Here is a 15,551-nt window from a genome sequence, read left to right as displayed (position 1 = left end):
GGACTGGTGCTGCAGGGGGATGCAACTATCTGAAACTGTGGCTTAGCTCTCAGTTAGGAGAGAGCAAACAGAGTTTTGGCCGCAGGCAGCTGCTGGAGGCGACCACAGGTACGTATATCCTGCATCCTGGCTGTAACAGGTGAGCAGGTGAACGGGTGAACAGGTCACCTAAAAAAAAAAGAAGGAAGGAAAACGGAGACCAGGTCCTGTGTGCATATGCATAAGCGGGAAAGGCAGGCTTTAGCGCAGCCCTGGGACGACAACTTGGGCAATTCAATTGCATAACATGAATAGAAATGAATTGGCAGGCTGTGGAACCGAGAGCAGGCTTTTGCGGCTGCCCCACGGAACCAGTTCCACGAAGGGATTTGCATATCCGGTGGACTAGTGGCGAGCACTTACCGCTTTTCCCCAGAAATACTGCAAGTGAGTGAACAAAGCAGTGTATCAGTAAACCTCATGTAAATTTGTGCTTGTATCTGAAAACCATTAGCAAAATTGGTACTGTGGGGAAAACATAAATAAGGAAATTTTATATTCTCATTAAATAATTAAACATTATCTTATTTTTCAGAGTTAGGCCAACCAGACTACTTCCTTAAATGAAATGAGGAATGTAATTTACCTTGAGTCAAAATGTATGTATCTAATTGGCCTAGTTGTCTAATTATTCAATACCTTTTATGCTGAATTTATGAAAATCAAAGTTAAATTGACCTTTTATGAATTACTTGAGTTACTTCAAGTAAATCATATTAACTTGACTATTAGGCCTAGGACGTAAGGTAAACACTTAGATTCAAAGCAAAAAATGTGGTGAAATGGGATATAATTTAAATTAAAATGTTATAAAATATCTTGTTAAGTCTACCTTTATTTGTTACTTAAATTGTGAACATTTTTTTCCATTACCAAAAATGTAATGTTCCTAACTTGCTTCCCTTAAAGCCCGTTTTCTGGGCCCACTTTAAAGAGGAAATTCCTGGGGCAACCCAGAGCAATTTTCACACTCGATTAGCTGCATTTGTGCACGTGCCAAACCGAACTCGAATAATACACAACAACGACGGCAAGTCGGAAAAATAAAACAAAAACAAAAAGCGAAAAAACAGAGGGAAAATTACAATAAATGTTAGATTTTCATTAAAACCAAAGCGAGTCCTGTGAGCTCGTGTGTGTGAGTGTTGCGTTCCAAGAAAACGTTGCCTACTTTGCAGCGCACACAGCGAAATGGAAAGTTAAGCACTTGAGACGACGACAAAGGGGATTTCCAAGGGGTGAAATGTGAATGTGAATCTGAATCCCCGGCACCCCTTTTGGCCGAATCGCACAATACCCAGACCCCCTCTTCGCCGAGCCCTTTGTTTGGGTTCGGTGTATTTCACTTTATTTTTTCTCTGCACTGAGCTGCACACAATAATGAAAATGTTGTTGTTTGTTAAATTCCAACAGCCGCTGCTAGAACACACTTGAGCGCTCAACCACCCATCCACCCACCCAAACACACACTCATATGAGCCCGGCTACATTGCATTACTTCCGCCTCAATGGTAATAATTTTAAAATCAATACAATTCAATAAAGTTTTATTACTAGCGCTGACAAGGGTGGCGAGCTGCCGCTTTCATTTTGCCGCCGGATCCGTTGAGTGTGGCCCGCTTGGGGATCCGTTTGGGTTAAGCCCGCTGAGCTCTTAACCCTCGACTGCCGGCGGAAAGAAGAGGAGCTCGGGAGCTCCACCTGCTGCTGTCGCCGAGTCGCAATTGCTGGCAATTAGAATACGTTTTATAAGCAAATTGCCGGCGAACTTATGCGTCAAAGTCCAACGCCCATTTGTATGCAAATGGCGAGTAGACACGGCGCGAAATTCCTCCTTAATGACTCACATTTAGGATAAAAAATGTCATATTTTTTTAGAGATAATAGATTAGTTTATGAATTAAATATCCTTTAAACTAAGTTCTTTAAGTATAAATTTATTCAGAAAACAACCATTCCCCTAGTTAAAATAGATGATATTGACCTATAATTAAATAATAGCCATCGAAAATTATTTCCTTATTATTCTTAAAAAATCCTAACCATTATTTTTAATAAATCAAAAATGTAACGCTTCACAAATTGGTATAAAAGTTGAAAAAAACAAAGAGTTGTTAAATTCAGAGAATATTATATATAAGATATAGTATAGGTATAAACTTCAACTTGACAGGGGTCTTTTTTATATATTATAAAATGTATATCATTTTTAATTTAAAAATATTTTCTAAATAGAAAATTCCTTAATGCCCCCCATTTTTTCGGCAGTGCAGGTCAGCGGCTGTCGCAGGTTCCCAGCCACTTTCCCTCCTGATGAATCAAAGTCATAACGTGGCTCAAACGCCCTGCCACGCCCCCTGCTCTCCCCTGCTCGACGGTTACGCATCGTTATGCACAGCGGCAGCGGATGACTGTTATTAAAATCAGTTGTTCGGGGGTACAGTCTTCTTTGGGGCAGACAGACACGGGTGGATGGGATGGATCGAGGACGCTGGATGGGGGATTTGGCACAGCTGTGCCCGGCCCCAACTTCATTATAAGCCGCGGGACGGGGACAGTGCGACGCATTCGTTTAATGTCTTAATTCTGCACTCAGCCAAGTGAAAAATTAAAATGGCGTGGCTCCTTTGTTCGGGCTGAATCCTCATCAGTTACAGCAGCCGGGCCAGGTGAAATGAGCTTTCTTTTTTGTGGGAAAGCACAGCGGTCATAAGTCTAATGTACGCCTTGTTTAAATATTAATAAAGTCCGTGGAGTGGCCTTAGCCACAAATTGTTAAATTGAAGCTAATAAAATTTGGCCATTACGCGTGGCCAGTGTCCATTTTATGGGCCACAAATTTCATGGCGATTAACTGTGATGGCGGTGGATGCATCAAAAAATCCCAACCCACCGGTTCGACTTCATTGCGTAATTGTGGCCAAACACTTTGAGGCAAAAGAACAATGGAGCTTGAAAATTTATTTAAAAAGAAAGCAGCACACCCAAATGCGCTCTAAAGAAATAAAGTAAAAATTAAAGCGCGCGAAATGCAAATGTGCGGTGAGGGGGCGTGGCCATTTGGGTGGCGAGTGGGTGGGCGGTGGGCGAATCAGCCAAGCGTTTGTGCAAATTATGGTTTAACACCTCATTGAACTCGCTGCCAGGATGCCAGGATGGCAGAACGCCGGGGTGCCAGGGGAAAGCAGCTAGAGCTGCGAAAATTTGAATTTGAATATGAATTTCATATTCAAATGAGTTTTCAAAGACTTTGTGAGGCGCCAAACGGGGAATAGAGTTAATTATATAAAAATTATGGCTTATTGTTTCCATTTTTGCCTTGCCCAAAAATATGTAAATTGGCCGCGCAAATGCCATTTAATTTGAGACCAGATCAAAGCGATTACGGCTGAGCTACGCAGGAAAAGCAATGCATAGATTAAGTTTAAAAGCTGAGAAAAACCAGGGAAGAATTAGAAAGCCAAGAAAGGCTTTTCCTGGATTATATTCAATTATAATCAAGGCCGAGTTATAACTCGTTTGAGCATTTTCTGGGTTTATTATAAAGGTTATAAAAAGCTTAACAATTAATGTACCTAAAACCAAGGAAATATGAGATATATATAAAACAAATTAAATGTTTTTCAGATTTATTAGAATTTGTTAGATATTTTAAGTACATAACATATGTCTTTTTAAAAAATTTAGCAGATTGTTTATATTATTGATTAAAATAATAAAACTATAATAATTAATAATTATATTAATAAATATATACATTTTAAGTTTATAATATATATATTTTTTTTAATAATGAGGCTCAACAAAAAATTATTTAAAATCTATTAGTCAAATGAGTGATTATTTCTCTAAACAAAACAAGATGCTTTCCCGCTTTTAAATATTTTTTAAATAAGTAGGTAAGCATTAGTTAATTGTTACCACTTTAACCAAAAGACCTTTAAGCTTTTCCCCCGAGTGTAATGCACTTTTCCCCCAAAGATTAATCCATCGATTAATCAGCAAACGCCTTATGCCACGTCCACTCACTTCGCAATTGTTTTGCGGCTGGTATGCATATGTAAAACCTAATTACAACTAATTAGTATTTGCACAAGTGACAACCTTTGACCCAATGTAAACAATGGCGGGCAGTCAACAAGCCAAACAAAACCGAACAGTCGAGCACTCGGACATTCGAACGGCAGGAGCCAGAGGAGCAGCCGATGACCAAATGCAAATAAACAAAACGCTTTGATTAGAAAATTTCATTACACCAAATCGAACGTTTGCCAATGGCACACAGACAAACACACGCACAAATGCAAATACAATCAGTGCCAAGGCAAACAAATAAATGCACAAAGGGGCATTTTCGGCCCGAATGCAGCTGGCCGAATGCATCAGTTCATTAAAATGCCAGTGCCCCTGCCTCTGCATCCGTTCGCTTCTCTGTTCTCCGCTCTCTGTCGCATCTGAAAAACGCAATTTAATAACGCCTGCAAATGAGCAACGCTTTGGCCAGGACCCCCTGCCCATTCCCATTCCTATTCCCATTCCCCCGAAATCCGGCATCTGTGGCCCAATGGGTGTCCTGCGTTTGTGTCAAATTTTATGGCCCAAAGGCGCATATCAAATGAAATCGACAGGCCTGTCCCCAGCCATTGTGTGTATGCGTACGGGTGCACTGAAAAAAATGTTTGCCATTAACACGAGTCGAGCTGTTTTAACCCAAAGGACTCCTTTTGATCCTTTTTTGGCTAAGTGACTGGATTTATATTAAAATAGCTAAATGTGTGAATTGCGATAAATACAAAATTACATTTTTAAAACTTGTAATTGTTCTATTCATAAGTTCAACATAGAAAAAAAAAAAATCTGAAAAATACTTTTTTATGCTAAATATTTTCTGGACAAGAAATCTGCTCTAAATTTTTAAAAACCAGCTTAACAAAATGCACTGGTAGTTTTAAACCATACTTTTTTCCAATCTTATTAAACCGTAAGCTGCAAAATGAAATATTACTTTTATAAAAACTATATTAACTTCTCTAATTGGATTAAATATTTATCAAAAATTATCATTTTTTTAAGTTTTTTAGAAGTTTATATAAAAAAATATTATTTTTAAGGTTAAACAAATTTGTAAATATATATTATTTTTAAACTTAAAAACATATGGTTTTTTATTAAATAGGATAATTTTTTTTTTACAAAAAAAAAAATTCTTTTTAATGCTACTTCTAGTCGTTGAAAATCTATTAGTTGGAAAAAAAAACTTTAAGTACATATGTACGTTTTTCTCCCACATTATTCGCTGTGTGTGCTTAGGCCAAATCTGTTGCAGTTGCAGCCTTCACTGGGGATCCAACGCAATTTATTAATGCATCCCCACAGCCGGACCTTTGATGCACAAGCTAAGTCAATGGGATTGCATTCAGAGAGGACGGGATAGGATGCGATGGCGAGTTGCATCACCATGGGAGCAAATGAGGATAGATCAATGGTGCTGCGCAACCTCGCAGCTCCTTGGAGATTTAAGCCAGGAATCACGGCTTAGGTGGCGTTGAGGCCCAGAGGCGATGCCATATTTCACTGGTCGCGGCACCAGGTGGCCGCAAATATTTTAACACTCAATTAAAATTGCAATGCAAATAATTGCAGCGCATTTAAAGGCCATTGCCGCGCGCGTCTGCACACACATTTAATGCATTTTTGTGGTAATGGCAGCAAATTAAGCGGAAATTACATGGCCGGCGAGATATCGATACCCGCCTGGCAGCCAGTTGAGCGTGCCACGGTGCACGTTGCTCAAATTATGCTGATTTATATATAATTTCTGTGTAATTTCATTAAGAAATGCAAATTGCACATTAAATGCTATAAATATTGATAAATGAATGCGAACCGTTTACGGTTAAGCCAACGAAAAAGAGCAACCGAAGTGGCCTTTGGGACTCTAGTTAATCATATTTTTTCTCGATACTCAATGATATAACAACAAAATGTAAAACTAAAAAAAAATTTAAATACCCACGAAAGCCTTACAATATAAAGAAAAAATACTCTTACTACTACTTACTACTACTCTTACTACTTTTTATACCCTTGCAGAGGGTATAATGATTTCAGACAGAAGTATGCAACGCAGTGAAGGAGACGTTTCTGACCCCATAAAGTATATATATACTTGATCAGCGACACAAGACGAGTCGATCTAGCCATGTCCGTCTGTCCGTCCGTCTGTCCGTCCGTTTCTAAGCAAACTAGTCTCTCAGTTTTAAACCTCTCGGGCTGAAACTTTCCCAAAAGTCTTCTTTCTATTACATGTAGTATATAAGTCGGAACCAGCCGGATCGGACCACTATATCTTATAGCTCCCATAGGAACCATCGGGTGAAAAATTTTTAAAAATTATACCTTTCGTGTTTTTTAACATATACCTTTCTAAGCTTGGATATAACATTTTTAAATTAGTTCTGAATTTCAAATTAAATTTTAACCAAATCGGACGATTATATCATATAGATCCCATAGGAACAATCGGAAAATTAGTGGTAAAATAATATGGAAAAATTATGTCTTCGGTGTTTTTTCTTCTTCTACGCTTGGAAACATGAAATAAAAATTATATCTGCTGTTTTTTAACATATAACCTTCTTAGCTTGAAAATAACATAACAACATAATAATAATAATATGAAATAATAATAATATGAAAAAAATTATACTTTGGGGCTTCTTGACGAATTATCTTATAATATTGGGAATATACATTTTTATACTTTTAAGAATGTCGAATTCAATTTAATAAAACTATTGATTATTTTTATAACTGCAAGTATACAAACTTCGGCTTGCCGAAGTCAACCTTTGACTTGTTATTTTTTGGGTCGTATTATCATAGAATACTTAAGTACATTTCAATTGCGTAATTTGTTAAAAATCCCTTTGATTTCAAAACACACTTCGTTTGGGCGCTTCACTTCCTGCTCGTCGAATGCAGTGAACCTATAAATAAGAGCGAAAATCCACTAGAGAATACAAAATTCACCGAGTAAGTTTCTAGCAGATATTAAGTTTCTAGATATTAAGCTTGTGTTTTAATTATCCTTACCCCTTTCGTTCGGAAACACTTTTCTTTTATCTCTGCGGTATTTATGATGTGTTTAGGACAAACATCGTACCTGAAGGGCGTGAATATGTGCTCCTCCAAAATAAATTCGTATTTCGTTTCCATAGAATTTTGTATACTGCCCAGAAGGATCAGAAGCTGCCAAATTTTAAATAGACCTCTGTTCATCTTCGGTAAAGTTACGGAATGAGTTGATGTGGAAAACTCAGGCTCTTTAGAGGCCACTACTCTACGCTATTTTAATTACTATTATTAAAAATAGGCTTCCGGAAGTGAAATTTGAAATTATACTTCAAGTTATATAAGCCGCACATGCCGTGGATATCAATCTTAAAATTATACGCCAATCGATGAATCACATTTTTATATTTACCGATAAAAGCGTTAATTGTGTTATATAACTCATAATAAAAGAAAATCTAATCAAGGCTAATATAGGCTTTAGAGAAAACAAAAGTAGTTAGTAGCGTTTAATTTTTGTGGGCTTAAAATTTTAGAATAAAATATTTTATTAAGAATACTTACTTAAAAATAAATATGGCAATGGGGTTTTGAAAGTAAAAAATATTTTTTTTATTTTGAAGATAAAAATCATTTAGTAAGCTAACAAAAAAGAACAAGCTAATGCGTTATAACAGAGTGCCTCGCCTATTTGATACCTGCCACTAAGCTAATGGAAGCGCAAAGGAGATTTTACAACTTAATTACTGCACTGGGAGATATAATTATATGTCATTAAAGAGAATGGATACTTTCATTTGTTTAATTTATTAAAAACACCTTTGATTTCAAAACAGATTTCATTTGGACGTTTCACTTCATTTGCGTCGAATGCGGTGTACCTAAATCGAATCGTGTAGCGACCGTTCTTCAATGGAAATCCAGTAGACATTATGAAATCAACCGAATAAGTTTCTAGCATGATTACGGCCTAAAAGAAATGGTTTCTCAAAAAATTATCCAAATGTATTGTAATGGTGCTCACCCCTTTCACTCGGAAACATTTTTCTTTTATCTCTGCGGTATTTATTATGTGTTTGGAATAAGCGTCATACCAGAGCTGATTTTTGTCAAACATGGCCTTGCAAAAGTCCTTGACCTTTAAATTTAGCGTGGTTGGTTGCCAGGTACCGCGATCGAAATACAGTATGCTTGCAGCAAGCTGAAATGAAGGTTACTGCTTTGACTCTGAAAAAAGATGATTTTACTCACCTCTACCCTGTCGGATGGCTGGATATCCCAAATTACAGTTTTATTTCCGGAAAGTGTCACACCACTTTCGTTCATGTCGAAGGTGTTATTAGAAAAATCAAATAAACCCTTGATGTCCAATGTTTCCGGTGCTTCGTCAGTGCAAGCCGTGAATATATTCTCATCCTCCATAACGAATTCGTATTTAGCCTCCATAGAATTTTTGATGCATTCCAATAGGAACAGAAGCTGCCAAATCTTAACAAGACCTCTATTCATCTTCAGTTTGGTTAGGGAATGAATGCTGCTGGAAATGTTGGCTCTTTATAGGCTGCCTCTCGACTTTCGCTGACTTAATTACTAATATTAAATTTGCACTACCACCTATCTGCTTCCGGAATTGAAATTTTAAATTATACGTCCTGTTTTATAGAACCACAATATACAATTTTCAATTCATTAGGTGCCACGCCACGGCATTGATAGCGATCTTTAAATTAGGCTGGAGAGCTATCAGATACCCGTTACTCAGCTTGAGGGAGCAAAATGAAAATGGAGATGTATGGGCGGCAGACTGTTTCAAGAGTTTTAGACGTTTGTGGGCGTTAGAGTTTAGTTTAGATTTTGATGAGACAAATAAATTTAAGCAAATTTTCTAGCATAAAAACTGTGGACACCACAGTTTTGGTCGGTTTGTGGACGTTAGAGTGGGCGTGGTACATTTTTTTTGGTCAGTCGGTAGGTATTGCTGGTACCAATACATTTCAGGAATCTGCATGCAAGGTCTGAATATAGCTTTTATCGTTTCGGAGATCTCAGCGTTCATACGGACAGACGGACGGACAGACAAACGGACAGACTAGAATATATATACTTTATATAGAATATATATAGTTCATGGGGTCGGAAACGCTTCCTTCTGCCTGTTACATACTTTCTGACGAATCTAGTATACCCTTTTACTCTACGAGTTACGGGTAAAATAACTGAAAATAGCTTTAATTACAACAATAAATGAACACCCTTTTTTTTAAGGCAAACACTATTTTATCTTTAATATGTACTTTATTTAGATTGACTTGATTTTTGTATCTCGCCCTTGATCTCGTAACAAATTTTGTTTTGGCGCACTACCTCATTTTCATCATATGCTGAGTGCATAAATCGCATGGCATAGCGACCACTTTTTATAGTCATTCCACTGGCGAATACCGGTTGTATTGTATATGTTTCGAATATTATTTGAGACTGAAACAAGGAAATCACTGTGAGCAATGTACAATTTTGGCCATTTTACTTACTCCTTTTACTCTGAAACAAGTGTGGTTGACTTCTGCTGCATTTTTAATGTGCTTACTGTAAGAGTCGTACCACGCCTGCTTCGGGTCGAACATTACCGTGCAAAAGTCTCTGATCAGCACATTAAGAGTGGTTGGTTGCCAGGTGCCGCGATCGAAGTAAAGCCCGCTTAAAGCAATCTGAAAATTTTACTTCTGGTTTTGTATACCAAAATTACTCGGAAATATTTTGAGTTACCTCAACTCGATCAGATGGCTCGATACCCCAAATAACAGTCTTGCATCCCGAAAGCGTCACCCCACTTTCAGTCATCCGGAAAGTGGTATTGGTGAAGTCAAATAAATCAGTGATATCGAGTACTCCCGGTGGCTTGTCGTTGCAATCACTGAATATACGCTCATCTTCCATTATAAATTCGTATTTAAATTCCATGGAATTGGGGATATGTCCCACAATGATCAGAACCTGCCAAATATTAAATAAACCTCGTTTCATCTTCGCTATGAAATGGGAAATGAGGCTACTGGAAATTCTTTTTATATATCGTGATCATCATTAGTTTAGGTACCATTATTAATTCGGCATTACCACGCAAACTTCCTTCCGGAGGCGGTGAACATTTAATTATACACCTATTCTAGTTATATAACCAGTAAGGCAGGTATATAATTTTAAAGTTTTAGCTCGCGTAAAACACGTAGATGGCTATCTGATAATTCGCTTAATCCAAGGGCGTAAGGTTTTTTAAGATTAATAAATGTAAACTTTTTAAGTGGAGTTTTGAAATTTTCCTTGTGACTTTAACAATTGTTTTGGATCGCAAAATTATTTCTAAAAGACCTTTTGGATCTTAAAATCTTATAGTATGGTATATTACATTTTTATTTAATTACATCATGAAATACTTTAATGTAAGTTAGTTCACAGCTGTTTTATACGGTTTCATTAATACGATTTTATTTATATTTTCATATTACAACAGAAAAGCTTCAAATCTTGTAAAAGTTTCCTCTTATTTCGTAGCAGACATCGTGTGGACGCTTCTGGCCGGTCGATAGGTCGATTGCAAATACCCGAACTCGAAGGGCGTGCCGAGTGGGAAGTAATGGTATGCCAGTACCAAATCGTAGCTTTATTGTATATGAGTCCATTATAATTAATGTCTGTAAGGCCAAGCAAAACTATGAAAGAACTCTGCAAAGTATAATTACCTACGCCTTGGACTTTGATACAATCGCGCTTGATGACATCTCTATTCGTTATCCGAGAGGACCACGCCCTGTACCACAGCTGTTTATCATCGAACATAACGTGACAGAAGTCCTTTATTACCATATTGAGTGTTGTCGGTAGCCAGATACCTCGATCAAAATAAAATAGGCTTCCAGTCAGCTAAAACAGGAATATTGTTAATAAGGCACAATATATTTTACTTCTGCAGTTTGAAGACCTCAATGCGATCCGATGGCTGGGCATTGAAAACACACGTCATGTTTCCCGACATTTCGATTCCCTCTGAGGTCATAACCGTGCGAAGGTTGGTCATGTCAAACAAGCCTTTTATATTTAGGGTTCCGGGGAGTACTTCACTGCAGTTGCTATAAATTTCCTCGTCTTCCAACTCGAATTCGTACTCCACTTGCATTGACAAGCCGATCACTTTAAAAACTATTAGTAACTCCCATTTCCACAAAATGCCGCGCTTCATCTTGCTATTGGTCCTCGAATAAGCTGTCATTTTTGATATGATGTTGCTTTTATGTTTCGTAATTCGTTTTGGTTGTTGATTGAGATCTGAAAACAACACGTTTTTACCGGGTATATGGGGCACAAACGTGTAATTTGTACCTCGAGTAATGAGCTACAATTAAAATCATTTTGTCAACGAATATATTCTAATTGAATTAGAGTATGTATTTTAAAATGATAGGAATTTTCGACAAAGTGATGTGTGTATACTCTTGCCCTTAAGAGCATGTCATACTTATAGTAGGCTTTAGCTAAAACCCCTTAAAATTTTACATTAAAAAATCGAGATAGCTCATTATAACATGCAAATAAGATATACCTAGTTAACTCTTGTCAACTATATGACCCAGATACACGCTTCGACTTACTTATGTACCTATAACATTTGACCTATATCAAGTAATTAACGAAATGTGCGCTAGGTGGCGTATTCCTGTGGTGTGCAATCTCTGAAACAGCCCATTTGCAGCATGCATATCTTCATCTCCCTCGCACTCCCATGAGCTAAAAGCTATCTAATAGATCATGTCGTTTTCACTTGTTTAATCACATTTTATTAGAACTTTCGCTAGACCTAGAGCATAATTTACTCATCTTACCATCAATAAATGATATCCGTAAAGGAGTGCTGGCCACTCATCACAGCGGGGAGCGGGAGCCCCTGCCAACTTGTGTAAGGTAATCCCCGGCTGACCTCAACTACCATCCGCTGGACTTTAAACTGGGAGCCGAGCTTGTTAGCCTCGTTTTACACACTTCTGCATGGCAGGGCACATTCGGTGCTTTATAACTATTTGGCATTCGGGGCAGCAAGTCGCACCAGCCGTAGATAACGCCCCTTTCTCAACACTTTGAAAAAGTTTAAATATAAATTAAAAAGTTTTCCCATTTTTTGTTGTTGCAGCAATGTGGTGCTGGTGCTGGCGTTGTTGTTTTATTTGGTATGTATTTTATGTTCATGCAAAGTGAAAAGTTTGCCGGACGACATCGAAGCGAATGGCTTGCTGGTGTTCTTTTTTCACCATTTTTTGGGAAAGGGTTTTGAACCCGTCCGATCAGCCTAATGCCGCGGCAACTGTTTAGGCCATTTAATCCCCCACCAATTTCCGCACTTATTTCATTGCCTTCAGCCGGCAATTTATGCATTTCTTTGGCCATTGTGCGGCCCTGGTATTTGCAATACATTATTGCTGTCAGATGAAGTTGTCCTTTTGCAAAATTAATTGCATCCTTTTTGTGGGCGGAGGGCGGTGGGCGATGGCAGGCTGTGGGTGTGCAGGAGGCTGTGGTCCTCTAACCACAGGCAGACTTCAGGACTCGGCATTGTTGTAATATTTTTGTTAGTAAAATGTGGTCAAACTTCGGCTGCCATAAAGGCGCAAACAACTCTCGGGGGCTGCTGTGTTTGTTTGGGTGCGCCTGCAAGTTTGCGGACTGGGCCTCGCCGCAAACATCTGACCGTAATGCAAACGCATTTGCTGCGTGCCACGCTCAAAGCCAAGGCCCAAGTCCATGGAAGCCGAAAATGTTGACCATCTCCATTGCTACATCCTGCAGCAGGACCTTAAATGCCCCTCCCACTGCCCCCCACATCTGTTTGTCGATCGTTAGACGGTTTTGAAAGGCTTCGCATTTGGCTGCTTGCGGCTTGCTTGAGGCACTCAACCTTGGGCTGCAGCTCCGAGTGCAGCAAAAATCACCGAGTGTGTGTCCACTGGGGGAAAAATATATATTTTCACTTTTAGAATAAAACAGAAAGGACTATTGGAATTTCGAAAAAGTCTGAAAGCCTCAAGAGGTTGCGGATAACCAAGAAGAGCTTACAACTATTTTAAACTGATTAAATATTTAAGGACCTTTTGGTTGAACGACTTATTTTTTTAAATAAATCATTTGAATTCGTGGAATTTTTTTAGATTTTTCTTAAGGTCAATTCAGTATTTTATAATAGTTGTAATGTTAGTAAGTATAAAATACCAAATGTGGTATTTAGTTTTTATTACATTGGACCTTGTGTGCAGAATCTTATAGGACTTCGGTAACACTAAAAAAGTTAAAGATCTGTAAAGAATTTTAATACGCCTTAAATTATTTTTTCAAGGTTAAGCTAACAGCAAAATAACAATATATTTTTCATTGAAGGATTAAATTTATGTGGTTCAGTATTTGTTTTTATTGTAAACTTCAAGTTCTTATTCTATTAAGGAATGCCACAAAAATTAGTTCCAATAAACCAGGAGTTCTAAACTCTTCCAAGCCTATTCAAATTTTCGTCTAGTGTTGTGCACTAAAAGTAATCTTCGACTGCGGCCATATATCTCCTTTGCAGCGGCTTTTACTTTGCTTTCGTTTGCTTTCGTTGGTCAAAAAAAGGAAATTAAGTTCAATAAAAGGAACATTCGTAATTTATTAGGGTGAACCCGGGGGTAAACCAGACCCAACCCGCTCCCATTTCGGGCCATTCAATATTAAAGTTCTGTGCAGAGACCCACTTACTTAGCGAGTGCGAACTGCCATGTTGGCAGTCTCAGTTTGATGGCAACGATGAGGAAAAGTTATCATTTTGACAAGTTCTTAATATGCAATTCCATTAAGCTGCAACCAAAGTTGAGCCACTGGGCCTGGTCTGCCCCACTTTGCGATGCCATTCACTCGTTCATTTGTTCGCTCATTCAGCTTGCAGGCGAGTAAAAGGCGGAAAAAATGGGGAAGAGGGCGAGAGCAAAGCATAATTGCATTTCGTGGACAATTAATTCCCTTTCTATTGCCCATTTCGTCGTAATTTAATTGCAAATTACTTCCCCTTTTATGTGTATTTGTAGACGTAATTGTAGCTTCATTTGCCTTCAGCTTGTGCCTGGACACGCAAGGCGATCCCGGTTGGCCAAGACTCCGCCACTTTGTTGGGCGCCATTCACCATTCGCCATTCGGCACCGAATTGCCAAAGTTTCACGCAGCAGTAAATTCTGGAAAATTGCATGTGAGCTATGCTGCAAAGGCTGCTGCTCCCTCCGCCGCTGCAACTTTCCTCAGTGGTCACACGAAAATTTATTATTAAAATTCACTCCACTCCACTTTATGGCGAGCCGGAGACGAGAGCCACTTGAGCAGAACATTGAATCTCATTTGACAATTCCGTCCTTCTATTTGTTTTGTGTTTCTTTCCCTGCCCGTTTTGTGTTTTGCATAATTCGAAGCAAAGTAACTCCAGCCGAGTGGAACGATAGAGAACCTTGGTCAGGCCCGGGATGGCTGTGGAGTGGGTGGGCGCAAAATGAAGAAACCGTCTGAGGAACCCAGGGGCGTTGGTCAGCTGTGTGACACGAATCAAACAAAAGCGTCAACTTTGCACAGAGCAAATGAAAGCGGAAGGCCGGCGTGCTGAGTGCTGGGCGAGGGAGCCGCTTGCTTTTGCTTTGCTTACATTGCCAACAAAGTAGAAAATCCGTAAGAATAACACAAAATTCTCGGCTCCTTTCCTCCGACGCCCGTTGGCCCTGTGTTTTTGGTCCCGCTCCCTGTTCTTCGATTATCCTGCGACATCTTTCCTGGTGATTGTGGCACCTGAAAGCGAACGGGGAAATGCAGGGCTGCCATGTGGCGCAGACAAAGTAAGCGCCCCAAGCTGCAGTTTCCAGCATCCTCGGCACTGCAAAAAATTTAATGAAATAGTTGATTATATAACCTATTATAATAGGAAAATACTTACACACTAATTACATGGCTAATTTCCGCGTGGCAGCCTTAAGCATACTGTTCGTGTGGCGGCAGAGAGTGGGCAGTCTTTTGTAGGAAGTCGGCTTCTACCTATGATTAAAAATAAATAATACAATTTGAAGCATATCTGAAAGAATTTATCTAACTTACATTAATACAACTTTTACCATTTTTCCCTTGTTTGAAATTAAATACAATTTTTGTTGCAGCTCTGGCACTGCGAGAAAATAAGCCTAATTGCCTAATTCCAAGAAATTGGCTCACACTAGCAATATTCACATACAATCTTTAATTTCTGTAAGTATTCTTTTTTGCACACTGTGCGTGTGGCGGCAGAGAACGGGCAGACTTCTCTATACTACTCAAGAAGAAATTATAAAATAAATAAATATTCATTTCTGATAATTTTCGACCACTTTCAACACCCCTTTTCTGGCCGTGT

General features: G+C 38.6%; 3 protein-coding genes across 3 annotated transcripts; all 3 read right to left on the bottom strand.

Moving 5' to 3' along the window:
* Positions 1-7,871: 7,871 nt before the first annotated feature.
* Positions 7,872-8,622, bottom strand: LOC108036209 (uncharacterized). Its single transcript, XM_017112201.2, has 3 exons — positions 8,365-8,622; positions 8,138-8,314; positions 7,872-8,083 (listed from the first exon to the last, which is right to left on the bottom strand). Exons 1-3 carry the CDS (start codon positions 8,620-8,622, stop codon positions 7,907-7,909), a joined length of 612 nt encoding a protein of 203 aa, XP_016967690.1. The 3' UTR covers positions 7,872-7,906.
* Positions 8,623-9,408: 786 nt separating this feature from the next.
* Positions 9,409-10,137, bottom strand: LOC108036211 (uncharacterized). The gene is made up of 3 exons (XM_017112202.1): positions 9,880-10,137; positions 9,645-9,821; positions 9,409-9,591 (listed from the first exon to the last, which is right to left on the bottom strand). The coding sequence occupies exons 1-3, from the start codon at positions 10,135-10,137 to the stop codon at positions 9,409-9,411; spliced, it is 618 nt and encodes a 205-aa protein (XP_016967691.1).
* A 494-nt stretch (positions 10,138-10,631) lies between these two features.
* Positions 10,632-11,380, bottom strand: LOC108036212 (uncharacterized). The gene is made up of 3 exons (XM_017112203.1): positions 11,093-11,380; positions 10,858-11,034; positions 10,632-10,805 (listed from the first exon to the last, which is right to left on the bottom strand). The coding sequence occupies exons 1-3, from the start codon at positions 11,378-11,380 to the stop codon at positions 10,632-10,634; spliced, it is 639 nt and encodes a 212-aa protein (XP_016967692.1).
* Positions 11,381-15,551: the final 4,171 nt, after the last annotated feature.

Source organism: Drosophila biarmipes, chromosome 2R (genome assembly GCF_025231255.1).
Source record: "Drosophila biarmipes strain raj3 chromosome 2R, RU_DBia_V1.1, whole genome shotgun sequence".
Lineage (NCBI taxonomy): Eukaryota > Metazoa > Arthropoda > Insecta > Diptera > Drosophilidae > Drosophila > Drosophila biarmipes.
The sequence above is the reverse complement of the archived record's forward strand: the minus strand, read 5'-3'. Positions and strand labels throughout refer to the sequence as shown.